The sequence below is a fragment of the Cavia porcellus genome, unplaced genomic scaffold (genome assembly GCF_034190915.1).
Source record: "Cavia porcellus strain 051 isolate PalLab524CR breed Dunkin Hartley unplaced genomic scaffold, mCavPor4.1 scaffold_1, whole genome shotgun sequence".
Classification (NCBI taxonomy): Eukaryota; Metazoa; Chordata; class Mammalia; order Rodentia; family Caviidae; genus Cavia; species Cavia porcellus.
The window spans coordinates 20,478,060-20,491,260 of record NW_026947484.1 but is presented as its reverse complement, the minus strand read 5'-3'; the positions used below and the strand labels follow the sequence as shown (position 1 = coordinate 20,491,260).

Sequence of the window (13,201 nt, the reverse complement as noted above, 5' to 3'; positions counted from 1 at the left end):
GCCTCATGGGGCAATCTGGAGGAATGGAGAGGGAGTTGATTTAGAAATTCTGTGACCATGACAGTTTCACTGTGATCTATGATTACGTTTGTCATTGACCCTAAGGCCTGGCACTATTTTTTAATTTGTACCTAGGATTGAACTCAGTACCTTGTGATTGCCTGGCAGGTGTCTTTGCAGATGATGGCCTCTGGCCTAGCACTTTGTATGCACTTATAAAGAAAACTTTGCAGTCTTGTCACAGTCAGGAGGGGATTATATTTATAATTCCAGGAAATGTTATAGGAATTCTAATAAATAAATTTCAATCTACGAAGTCCAGTGAAACTCAAGGCATGAATAAAGAGTTAAACCAGTATCTGTAGTTGTGGGGAACCAAGGGGGTCCTAAGTTCAGTCAGAACATAGCTAAGTTGAATGAAGGCCACCACCCAGTGCTGAACCCAGGTTTCACTAACTTCTGATAAGAGACAGGCTTTGGTCTTGGATTGGGAGATTTCAGGAGGTTACAATATCAAATCAGTTTGGCCTTGTAAGGAGAGTAGTTCGTAGACAGTGACAACTCTTGGAGGGAGAAAAATGGGCAGCCAGGTGGCTGTAAGCCAAGGTTAGCCTTTGTCTTAGAGGAGAATAGAGAAGGGAATAAATTTCAGGTGAAGGTGAAGAGTCAGTCAGGTTACCCTGCACTCCATGTGTATCCCTAAAGAGAGAAACATCCTGTTCAGGAATACCCTTCCCATACCTAGTCTGATGGGGCCCAGTGGTGACCTCAGTGGTGCCTGACTGATCACCAGCACACATGAAATCATACCCTTCCCTTCTACATGTGACACAAAAGAAGTCCCATGTTCCCCTGGTGTCCTAGAAAGAAAGATGTCCACTTTTTCTTCAGTTGGTGCTTAACTGTAGCCCTTGAAAAAGAGAGGCTGTGGAGAGGTAAAAGTGTATAAGGAGGAGCTGGGTAGCAGTTTTGAGAGGGGATTTGGAGAGGTATTGAGTGGAGGAGCAGAGGAGGCAGAAATCATCAGAACTGTGTCACTGTCCTGCTTAGAATGGAGTTGGTCCCCATGAACCAAAGTAAGTGAGCAAACAAGACACTAGCTGTCCTACTGAGATAAAACATTTATTTAGTTGCTGGCATCTGCTCTAGATGGATTCTAGACTGACCTCCAGATAAGATGGTTGCTCATAGAGGGGATTCAGTTTGCTGTGTGCCATCAGCTCTGTTTCATGGTTTTCTTTATCCAGCGTAGAAACCATGAGACTTTGGTGAGGACACGTTGTGTTGCTCCATTATCTAATCCATAAGACATAATGCCCTCTACCACATTACCACACACCAGGGGGCATCCAGAGTCACCCTGTAAATAGAGAGTGAGTCTGGGAACCAGTGCACTAAGTAAGTTCTCACTTCCATTATTCCAAATAATCTCATGCAGTACTGATTGTAAGGTGTGCCTGTGAGAAATTAAAGGGACCTACAGACTCTTAGCCACTGAGCTCTGAGAATGGACATTTGCACTCTTGGAGTCAGCCTTTGTCTTCATCCCCAGGTCTAGACCTCACCACTGTAGAGTAGTGAGGACCATTGATTTCAAGCAATGGAGTCTGATGAACAGGTTCTACACTGAGCACAGATCATGAGCTCATTGACCAAGAGGGCTGCGGTCTCAGAGAAGAATATAATTCCTGCACACCAAGGAAACAGTTTTCTCATGCCTGTGCCATGAGCTCAGGCAATGTGTTGCAAACTGAAGCTTCCAGTGGGGTCTCCTTCACCAGAGTAACCCTTAGTAAAGTGGTAGTGGCTTTAGTACCTCCCAGCTCAGGCTGCTCCCTTCTTCTCCTTTCTGGGAGAAACATCACAGCCTACTAGGTGAAGGAATCCATGATGCTTGGGTCTCCTGGTACTACATCTGTCCCAAACACTCTTTCCCACAAAGCCAGGTGTGACAGATGCCTAGTCTTGTGATAAATGAAGTATTTTTAATCTTTGGGTCTTCCACACAAATCTCAGTAGCAGGATCATAATACTCTGGAAAGCAGTCCACACACTTCTCTTCCTCCTGCACTACTGTCTCCACTTCCTGCAGTGTGCTGGAAGATCTTCCCTCTGGAGCCAACTTTCTCCATCCAGCCACCTGGCATGGAATACCTGGCTTCACCTGGGTCTTGCGCTTGGGTAGCCTGAGGAGCTGCACAGCTTTAGGCAGCTTGGCCTTTTTCTCCTGCTGGTGGAAAATAAGTAAGTCCAGTTCAGTGTATGCTCCTGGGTATGCACAGTGTGATGGACATGATGGTAAAGAGGGCAGGGGCAGGGTGCCAGTGAAAGTGGCAACTGTTTATGAGGAGAGCAAGAGCCACAAGGACATGTGCCTTACCTTTAGCAGCATGATGTCATTGATGCCAGTTTTCGGATTATAGTCTTGTTGGGGAAAGGCTTTTTGTACACAGATAACCTGCTGGGTGTCCTCTTGTTCCTCGATGTTGTGGGCTCCCAAAGTGACCTCTATTGGCCATACACAGAGGGATGTGGATTGGTGGATGGGGAGCTACAAAAGACACAATCCAGGATCTGTAAAAGCAAGCCACAGCTGATACAGGGTACAGCTGTAGATGACAGAGAACAACCTGTCTGAATGACTGTGCCTCCTTCTTAGTACCAAGGGAGGGCATCTTGGGCACCAGAGGTTCTCAGCAGTCAGTGCCTCCAGGAAAGGGCATGAAACTGCTTTACTTTGCATGGTTATGCCAAAGCACGGTCCTGGGTCTACATGTAATCAGGTTCGATTGCCCTGGTTTTCCTTATAACAGGAATTCTTTGGCACCACCTTGCTTCTCTCCCCTTGGTATCCCAAGAGAATGACCCTTTCTCACCCTCACCAATCCTGCTCATGTTTATGTCCATGAGCTCAGCGAGCTCCCCAGAAAAAGGGCTCTGAGAAGTGTTTCCTGTAGACTGTGGACTGTTTCTCCTTTCTCACCTCTCTAAACAGTGAGCAGTTATCAGGACAAAGTACTCTTGAATCAGGAAGCCACCACAACTGTTTCTAGACTTGATCTTAAGGTAATCCACGTAGGAGCAGGAGTTGCGTTTGGCTTCATGTCCTCTGATGATCTCTCCTGAAAACAAGAAGAAGACTGCGTGCAACCACTGTGTCCCTGAACAAGTATATACTTACAGTCTCAGAACAGTTGGGCATTTGGGAGCCTGCAGTTGCCTAAAGTGGACAGGAACCTAGAGGAAGATGCCTCAACTTGTTTTCCAAAGTGCAGGAAATTGCATCTTGTTCTACACATCCCTTTACTCTGTTTGTATCGGGAAAACAAAACTCCTGAGCTTTTTCATCATTCCTCTGCTAACTTTTTACTCCCCTTGAGTAAATAAAACCCTTCTGATTCCTGTGGCATCTAGGATGGTGATGCTTCCTCCTGGCCAGGCTCTAGTTGTACTGTAGATGTGGTCTTATCCACTTTCCTGGGGCCTGATGTATAAAGGGTATCTCAGAATTGTTCCATGCATCATGAAGGAACAGCTGCAGTTAGTGTCTGGTTAGTAGAGCAGTGCAGCTGGGATTCTGGAAAGCAGAGAAGTGTGAGTCTGCCTATGGAAAACAGAGGAGTCAAGTCTGGAGGAGGAATGCAGAACTGGAGAAAGTTAGTAGGAGTGAGGAAAGGCAAAAACAGTGTTCCAAGGACAATGATTCCAACCATTCAGGGGTCACTGAGCTCTGGGCATCTCTGCTAGGCTTTGATGAATGCAAAGCCTTTCCCTTCCGCTGTCCGGGATGACAGACCTATTCTGACCTGTTTAGGAGTATTTGATATTTTCTCCTTTTTACTTATCACCTGCAAGAACTTTGAAGAAAGACTCTTTCTAGATGTGCAAGCTGAGGCTTACTGAGGGTTCAGTACCCACTGGCTCTTCTTGAGAACAAACTCTGGTAGCTTATGCAGTGTCCTACCACATTCTCTCTGGTGGGATTGGAGTTCAGGTTCAGAGAAATGCTGGCAGACAGAAGGCTCTGGGGTTGTTGCATAAGGACAGGAGATTCATGTGCTCTGTGCAATAAGATTGGGCCTCCAGAGGGTGGAGATGGTCACACAGCTGCTTCTGCTCTGAGGAGGGAAAGAAGGCCAAAGGAGCAGGAGCAGCTGCATCTTCCCAAGAAGCAAGAAGAGTCTCCAAGTCAGAACTTCTGAAGATTTGTCAATGTTGTCTTTTAGCCCCCAGCAGAGGAAAGGGCAGGAGCTGGCTCAGTGACCTCATGTTTGCCACTGGTTTTGTGGTGCTTTACCCTGAGAGGCTTTCCTAAACAACACACTACTGCCACTGTCTCCTCTCATCATGACATCTTTTAAGTGTGTGAGAATAGTACAATGACCACAGCAGATGAGTCTGAGCAAATAATGTGTTCCTGTCCTCACCAGAAACCCAGGTGTGCAAGGTGGGTCTGTAGGATGTGGCATTGGCCAGTACATTCTCAGAAACCTGTGTTCCCAGTGACAGAATTATCAATGCCAGGTTTCATCAGGGTAGTTTTAGAAGCATTTGAGTATTAGGACCATCTCTTGTGCTAGGAGCAAGCATGCTGGAGAGTGAGCTGACCATCTGGTGAAAGAGATAGAAACCCAGTAACCCAATTTCAGGACAGCCAGAGTGTTGCAATGTCCTTAAGAATAACAAAGCCTGGCCAGCATCCACTCAATCTACCTGTGACTCGGATATCATCATAGCCTCCTGCCAAGGTAATCCTAAACATCTCTTATTGAATTATAAACATTGAGTGTGATGGAGTAGGTCTCTCTTCTCAATATTTTTAACAAAATGTCTTCAGTTGGCATTTTTGGTCTAAATTAGCAAATTGCTGTGGGTGCTTGCAATTCAATCTATGTCTTGACATAGGTTATGCCCTTTGCTTTGTTTGTGCTTGTGGATCCCAGTAGAACCAGCTGAACAAAATATGGAGGTGTTTGGGGTGTATATCAGGATAGTGATCCCTTGCTTTTAGGGCTCTTTTTCTTTTCTCTTCTTCCCATTCTATAGGGATTGAGAGTTGCCTTGCTCCATGAAATCCTTCTGCCCTAGTGTTCCTGTTTTACAGCCTGCCTGCCTGAATCCACGGCAAATACTGTTGCTCAAGGGCCAACTGTAGGTCTGAACAATTTGATTTGGTGATTTAAGCTTCCTGTTCATGTTTTACATGTTTTTCTATGAGGAGTACTTCTCTTGAGAAGAAAAAATTCCAGTGTATCTTCCTTTTCAATAGAGAACCATCAACATTTATCAAAGCTGAGCTTGTTTTTAACTGAACTTTCCCAGTAGTAAATAATTAGAAGGCAAAATTTTCTTCTCACAGTAATTATATAACATATTCATTAAGAAAATTCAGAGAGCAGGAAGGAAAAATAGCATGCATTTGTCTATCTCCCCCGACAATTGAAAACTTTATGATACATATTTGTGTTACATAATGATTATACTTATTGTGGGAATTTTGTATGTAATGCATCTTTTTTCTTCTTGTGCTCTTCTTGTCTCTCCTCTTTTCCCTCCTTACAACTCTTAGTCTTCTTCTTATCTGTAAAAAATCTATCACTGTTTATTTGTATATATCTTTTATTTGGCTCTTTAATTTATTTATACTTTAGGTTTCTTATAAAAGAGAAACCATGTGATATTTAATGTTGTGTTGATAGTTTATTTTACTTAACATTGTGGTCCTAAGTAAAATCATTTTCTACAAATGACTCAGTTTTATTCTTCATATGAAAGAGTAGTACTCTATTGTCTACCAAGCCACATTTTTAAAAACGCATCTATTGCTGGACAGACAAACAGTGTGCTTCTAATTTATAGCTGTTGTGAACTGTGCTACTGTGAACATGGATATGAATAAATCACTGTAATAACGTTTCTTGCTCTTTTAGGAAGATAGGGAAACTTCTGTCTTTAGAAGGGAGATGACTGGACTGACTAGAAGTTTACTTAATTTTTCTGAGGAATCACGGTACTGATTTCCATGGTCTTATTACTGCCCATTAAACTTATGCAGTGAGCATATTAACTCAAGGCAACGCTGTATATATACTGCAATTTATTCCTATTTTACTCATTCTTAATTAATCTTACAATTTAAACCACATTTAAAATATACAATTAGTCAGTATTACCTTAAAATTGGTTTTATAGTGTTATTAAAAAATTAATATGCAATAAAATTCTAAAGTAAATTTAAAAAGCAACATAATCAGAGTATAGATAATTAAACTGTGCCAGATCTTTTGCTAAGTGGCATAAACAATTAAAATTACCTGATTTTTTTCACTCATTCATACTTAGCTTTAATGTTTTGAAGTATGATCTGATATATTTTTTATGTATTATTTGCATTCATAAATTTAACAAGGGATGATGTTAAACACATTTATGACTCATTTTTAACAGTGAGGGGAATTTTAATATATTACATGTGTAACTATTTTCAAGCATACAATTCAGTAGAATTTATAGCATACAAAACGTGCATTTGGAATTGCAAAATATTTCTAGCACCTCAGAGCGTTGTATAAATATTAAATGATTGCTCCCCATTTAGCTTTTTCTCATAGTCCTCCTCACTGCACCACTAATGTTTTTTCTCTATGCACTTGTCTATTTTGAATATTGCCTGGTTGGATCATGTTTCTAAAATCATTCTTTAAATCTTTGGCAAGTTTAAACTATTTATATTTAAAATGATTACTTATAATGAAGGGCTTATTTCTGGCATTGTGCTACTTGTTTTTCATGTCATGTGTTTTCCACTAATCAGTTCTCTCCATATTGCGTTAGCATTTCTTACAGACTGGCACATTTAAAAAATCAGGATATTGTCTTTTTTTGGTTTGTTTCTGGTGGTACTAGAGGTTGAACCCAGGGTCTTTGGACTGAGGTAAATCCTACCTTTCTCTTTAGTTTTTAATTTGGGATAAGATTTCATTAAATTGCTTTGACTAGACCTTAGATTTCTCCTGCAGCATCCTTCCAGAGTCTTGAGACTGCAGGCATCTACCACCACCCCTCACTTACTGCTGAGTGATGAAGGACAGATTCTCTAGATGTAGAATCCTTGGTTAATGGCTTTCTTTCTTTTCTTTCTTTTTTTTTTCTCTTGGTACCGAGTGTTGAATTTACACCCTGCACTTGCCAGGCAGGGCCTGTTCCACTAACTGTATATCCTGCCCATTAGGACTTTCTTTCTGCACTGTAAGGAAATGGTCCCAGTGCCTTTGGCCCTTAAGGTTTCTGATGTTAGATCAACTGTTAATCTCATTGAGAATCATTTTCTGGGATGAGTCACTTTTATTTTGATGTTTGGAAAGTTTTCTATTTGTGTTGTAACAGTTTCCATGTAGTAAGTGCCCTTTTGAGTTTTGAGTTTAACCTGCTAAGAAATTTTGAGCTTGTTGGGTTTGTGTATTCTTAAACTTCATCATATTTGGGAAGTGTGGGGCCGTCATTTATTGGAACTGTTTTTGATTTTGAAATTATCTTTCTTTCTTCAGTATCTTGAACTTCGATTCTCTCTCTGTTTACATATATATATATATATATATATATATACATATATATGATATATAAAAATCATATGATATATATGATATTGTATGTGACCTATAGGACCCTTAGACATTGTTCATATTTCTTTATTTCTTTCGTTTCTCAGACTGAGTTATTTCATATTTATGAAAATTTCTTTTCTTCTCTTTGTTCAGATCTGTAGTTGGACTTTGTTAGTGAACTTTTCAGTTCAGTGATAATGCTTTTAAGCTCCAGAAATAAAAACTTTTGGATTTTTCAGTATTTTTCCTTTTTGTATATCATGTCTAGTTTCATTTAGCTATTTGTCAGTTCACTTCAGTGTTTTGATCATGTTACACTTGGCAGATTTAAAACCTTTGTTGAGTCTATCCAATGCCTAAGATATTCAAAAATGTTTTACATAAATTTCATTTTTTGTGAGTGGGTGATACTTTATTGCTCTTTTTTATTCTCTGTAATTCTTTGCTCAAAACTCCTCATTGGGTGTATTGCAAAGGTAAAAGTTTCCTCACACTATAAATTTTATTTTCCTTTCCATAACATTCTGTTTACACATGGCCCAAAGCTTATACTTTGTCTTTCTAGAGCGATGGATTATTTCTCTTCTAATTTTTCCCATGGTTCTCATGCTGTGAACATTTTTACCACATCTATGGAGGATGTGGCAGATGTGTATTTTGTGGTAGGTAAGAGATGTGTTGAATTCTTTACTGAAACATCAAGTGTATGATTGTAAAATTAATGTTAAATAAATCTTTGTATCTCTAACTTCTGCTTGCTAATTATTGTGGTGTATCTTCTATTGTCTTGCGTTTGTGTGACAGACCAGGAATAGAAACCCCTAATATATTCAGCTTCTGTTCCCAACTAAAAAATTAAGAACAGCCTAATGCATACATGTGAAAAGTGTAGGCAGCCTAGACCATTCCAGGCTGCCCTTCAACGTGTGCTCTATTTGAAACGAGGTATCACACAAAACTGAGAACATTGTTGTCATTGTATGTGTCTAAATATTCCCCAAAGCGTCATGCAGTCTTAAATGTGGCTTTTTCTGAGGAGGCTGCATCTAGAATGTGTGACACTGAGATTTATCCAAAGTGCAATGCTTAGAGGAAAGGCTTTGGGATTAAGGGTGTGAGTGATTCCTGTTCTGCATAACCCAGATAAAATACAAGGGATAGAAAGTGCCACCATTGTCCCTTGTCAAGTTTTGTTGTTTTCGCCCTGCCATGAATCGTTTTCCCTCTCCAATGCCTCTCTGCCATACCACCCTGTCTGGAAATTGGTCAGTTATAGACTGAAACCTGTGCAAATTGTGAGTTAAATAAAATTGTTTCCCTTGAAGTTTTTGTGTTGGGCATTTTGTCTTATTCATGAAAGAAAAGTAGTCCTGAGAGTTGTATTGGTGGCACATTGCTAGTGTGATTACTGAGCAACCAATTGCTTCCTTATTGTCATTAATTCTGTATGCTGAATCATTTGCCCAAACTTCCAAGATGAGAGTTTACAGTGTAGGCTGGCACACTCAAATGTCTTTCTGGACTACACTAAATTCTGCAAAACTTTGGTTCTCTCCTTCAGGCTCCCAGGTGTCTGATCTCCAGGTCTCTTTGCCCTTACAGGTTAAGATCCTGAATTTGCAGTTATGAGTTCTTAACTTATGCACAGATCGTAAGTGGTACTTAACAACGCCTGAGGACATAATGGGAACTGGAATTAGTGGGACTGGTATCAGTTCACATTGTTGCTTTAGGTTCTTTCTCTCCAGAAATCTCAATGTTGCTCCAGTCGTCACAGAATCAGTAAGACCAGGGCTGTATTTTTCCCTATATTTTATAATGGGTTAAATGAAGAGGAATTAGTTGTGAGAGGTTTCCCATCTTGGGTGCTGTGAAATGTTTCTGAAGGAAGGATCTTTATGGTGCAGTGAACTGCTAGCTCAGTCATAAAAATCTGAAGAAGTAGGGTAAAGGCACATCATAGCTATCCTGAAATAATTTGTGACTATTACTCTGTACCAGAGTGTATGAAACAAACACAATGAAAGGGAAGATACAGGGCATCATTATTAATCCATACTTTACCATGTTTTCAAAGACATTTATTTAGCTTATCGCACTGCAGTTTATATATCCTGCACTGGAATTACATTTACACATTCTAAGATGAAACAGTCAGAGATATTAAGTGATATACCAATAGTCACATGGTTTATGAAAGTTTGGAACACACAAACACACAAAAGTTGCATACTTATTATACTGAAAACTATCTATTACTCTTACAAGTCGTCAAAAGAACACTGAATAGATTTCAGGTCATCAAAAGGAAGTGATCTCATAATTAGAGATGTCTTTTGAATTGTCACTCAGGTAAGTCTAGATTTTTTTTTCAGGCAGTTCTTGCAATAGAGGCAGCAGGATATCTTAGCACGCTAGCAGGTTACAGAGGGTTTTGGGGGAAAGATCACTAGAAAGATTTCAATGCGGCTCTGAGTTTATCTGTCATTTGGAAGAGTCTGAGGTTTAGAATTCTGGCCTTTGCTTCAGTTACATGGCTCAGTTGCCTATTTCTGGATTTCATCATCTCATTTGACAGAGACACTATAGGCTGTATAAAAGGCCTTTAAAATGTTTTTAACTATAATGTCAGTTAGAATGGGAAATGTGAGTGTCAACCTGGCTTTTTGAATCTCCATATTTCTCTAACTTTCTATATGCAATACTTCTCTCTGTGTTTATGTACATTTTCATATACATTGCCACACCTGTATGCATATTAAATATATGGTTTTTTGTATAATTACATATGCAGAACATACATCTAGATTTATATTTGTGTGTTTTCATGTACATCATTTTATGACTTTGTTTCTTTGTATGTCTTCATTTTTACCTTATCAAGCATAGCCTGGAACACCTGTGTCACAGGAGACATTTTTTTGACTCAGTTAGAATTTTTGAAATGAGGTGCTTCACCCTTATTATGAAGGTGACCCGAGTCTTTAAGATATTCTCCTACCATATTCTCCATAAACAAAGGAATGCAGGTGGCACGCACAGAAAAGAGAATATTATGGCAATGTGAAAATGAATTTTATACTGGTTGTTTGTGAGTATATTGGATGAGGGGTCCTTGTGCACAAGGGTAACTAGACAACACTCCAGTTGGCAATAAGATAACAGGGAATGATTGCTCACTATACTTGAGCCAAGAACAGCCTAAAAAGATGGACACAGTGTCAAAAGTTGGTATCATAGCACAAGTGTGGTGTGTACATTAAACACTGTGTGAATTTGAGGGGTCACTGTGGGTATGCAAAGGAAACATGTAGCATTAACAATTATGGATTGTGGGTTCAGGCTGTTACTCAATTTTCTGGTGCTACGTGAGCTTCTTTGAATCTAATGTTCTTTTAAATATGTAGTGGTACGTGGTATGACTTCCGTGTTTCAGTTTACACTACACTTTGGGGTAAACCATAAAATGTGGCTGCTCTTTTTTTTTGGTTTTTCTCCCTGTATGCCCGCATCTCACAGTGCGTACACATTTGGAAACCTTCAGACCAGAAGATCTGCCCAGTCTTTCTAATTCCCTGTTTGTTGTACTAACTTAAAATGTGACAATGCTCATGAATATTTTTAGTGTAAGAAACATAGACGCGGTTATCCTAAATATTTTTGTTTATGTGGATTTCTCAGACAGATTCAGGCTAACCAAATTAACCTGGGTGAAGGAAAACAAGGCATTGGTACAATGTCAGATGGCTGAAGTTTGTGAAGGTTTGGAGGTCTCCCACCAAGCTTGCTTTTGAACCTCCAGCACCTGGCACCTGATTTACATCTATTTGCTGATGAATAACAAATGGGTGATTTCAGTCTTTCTGAAGAAAAATCTTGCAGGTATTCTAAAGGTAGGTACAACCTGGGGAGGCACCTATGAACTTAGAGCAGAGGCTATGTTGGGATTGGTGAAGCAGGGCTGAAGCTATTGAATTAGTTCCTTTCTCAGTGCATCCTGAGCTCATGAGGGTTGTTGGACCAGGGTATGAGAGTTTTGTTTGCATAGCCACAAAATGGAACTGAGAGCTCTGTGGAGAGTTCTTGCCTGATTTTCCTCTACGACTATCCTGGGACCAGCAAATACTGACTTCTTAGAATCACTCTCAGAGAAGTTAAGAGACAGGAAAAAGACCTACCTGCATAAAAGTACCCGTTAGTCCACTGGAAAAGTCGCATCACACAAAGACATGCTCAGGGAGTACAGTGTGAAGAAATGAATAGAGACACAGGGTCAGTTCAAGGTCATTTCAAGGTGAAGTGCTAGGCTGACAGATCTTGTAAAGCAGGTGTGTTCAACCCATTCCCCGAAGGCTGTAAATGTCTCTCACAGGCAGCCTCACAAGATCACACACTTTTAGCAATTTTCAGTGATTTTCAGCACTATTTTTTATGATTTGACTGTACAGTGCTCTTGCACAGACTGTGTGACAGTGGAACTCTGTATGCGTGGGCACAGAGCGGTGTTAACTCTACCATCCATGCTCACCACACACAGTGCATCATGAACTGCTGTTTACAAGGATGAAGAACAGAAAGCATAAAACTATATCAAAATTTTCTGAGAAGCATCTTCAAAACTAACTAAATTGTAACCACTTTCAGTGAACCATTTATGGATGAATTAGTTTCACAAATCAGGCCAAAGATGCTATTAGATTTATGTTTGCATTTTCCCCTTTAAAAGAGTGAAAAGAAAAATATAAATGTTTGATATTCATATACATTAGCTATATTATAGATTTAAAGTGTAACCCGCGACCATTTCTTTTTATATACTTTAGACGAAAAAGTCTACAGATGTTGTGGTATTAATGGTCCAAATTTTTATACTGGTTTAGGAAAGACCATGGACATAAGAGGCACTTGGGCATGGGGGAAATAAGCAGTGTGTCAGCTTCCTAGCTCTCCAGCATTCCTGGCTGACCCGACTAGGTGAAATCATGTGCACCCTTCCTGGGCATTTTTTTTATCCTCATTGCAGAGGAGACAGAAAATATAAAGGAGGTCCTGTTTCACACAAGAGTTAGTAAATTGTTTTCTTGCTTAATCATAAATGGGTGTCCTGTTGTAGTAACTTCTATCATCATTTCAGGTGACTGCTTTCCTTTTGTCCCTTACAGGTAGCTTTTGAACACATTTATTTCAGTGATTTCCTTTTTGTCTCTTGGCGGGTTGCTCACTTTCCCCTTAGTGCACACAATGCTCTCAGGAATATCATTTATATATTTGTCTCAGTCTTCTGAGGATATGCAAGTGAAATAGGTTGGCTAGCTTATTATGTCCTTTCAATTTTCACTTACCGTATGTATTTCTCATTGGGATCTGATAAGGTTGGATAGAGGTTTAATCACATGCAGGCTGTTTAAAGTACTTGCTTTTTGATGAATCATTGCCAGCCTATGAAGTTAAATTATTTTCCTTATAATTAGTGATTTTCCTTCAGGTGAGTGAGGGATGAAATAACTGCTTAATGTTTTTAGCCTCATTTTTCCTAAGGCTACTAAAAATCCTGCCTCACCCTTATAATACTATATTATGTGGATACATCATGGCTC

At 39.8% G+C, this 13,201-nt stretch overlaps 1 protein-coding gene across 1 annotated transcript; it reads right to left on the bottom strand.

The window, feature by feature from the left end:
- Positions 1–1,216: 1,216 nt before the first annotated feature.
- LOC134476319 (granzyme B-like) lies at positions 1,217–11,822 on the bottom strand. Its single transcript, XM_063249747.1, has 6 exons — positions 11,783–11,822; positions 2,984–3,122; positions 2,883–2,887; positions 2,381–2,508; positions 1,973–2,230; positions 1,217–1,363 (listed from the first exon to the last, which is right to left on the bottom strand). Exons 1-6 carry the CDS (start codon positions 11,820–11,822, stop codon positions 1,217–1,219), a joined length of 717 nt encoding a protein of 238 aa, XP_063105817.1.
- Positions 11,823–13,201: the final 1,379 nt, after the last annotated feature.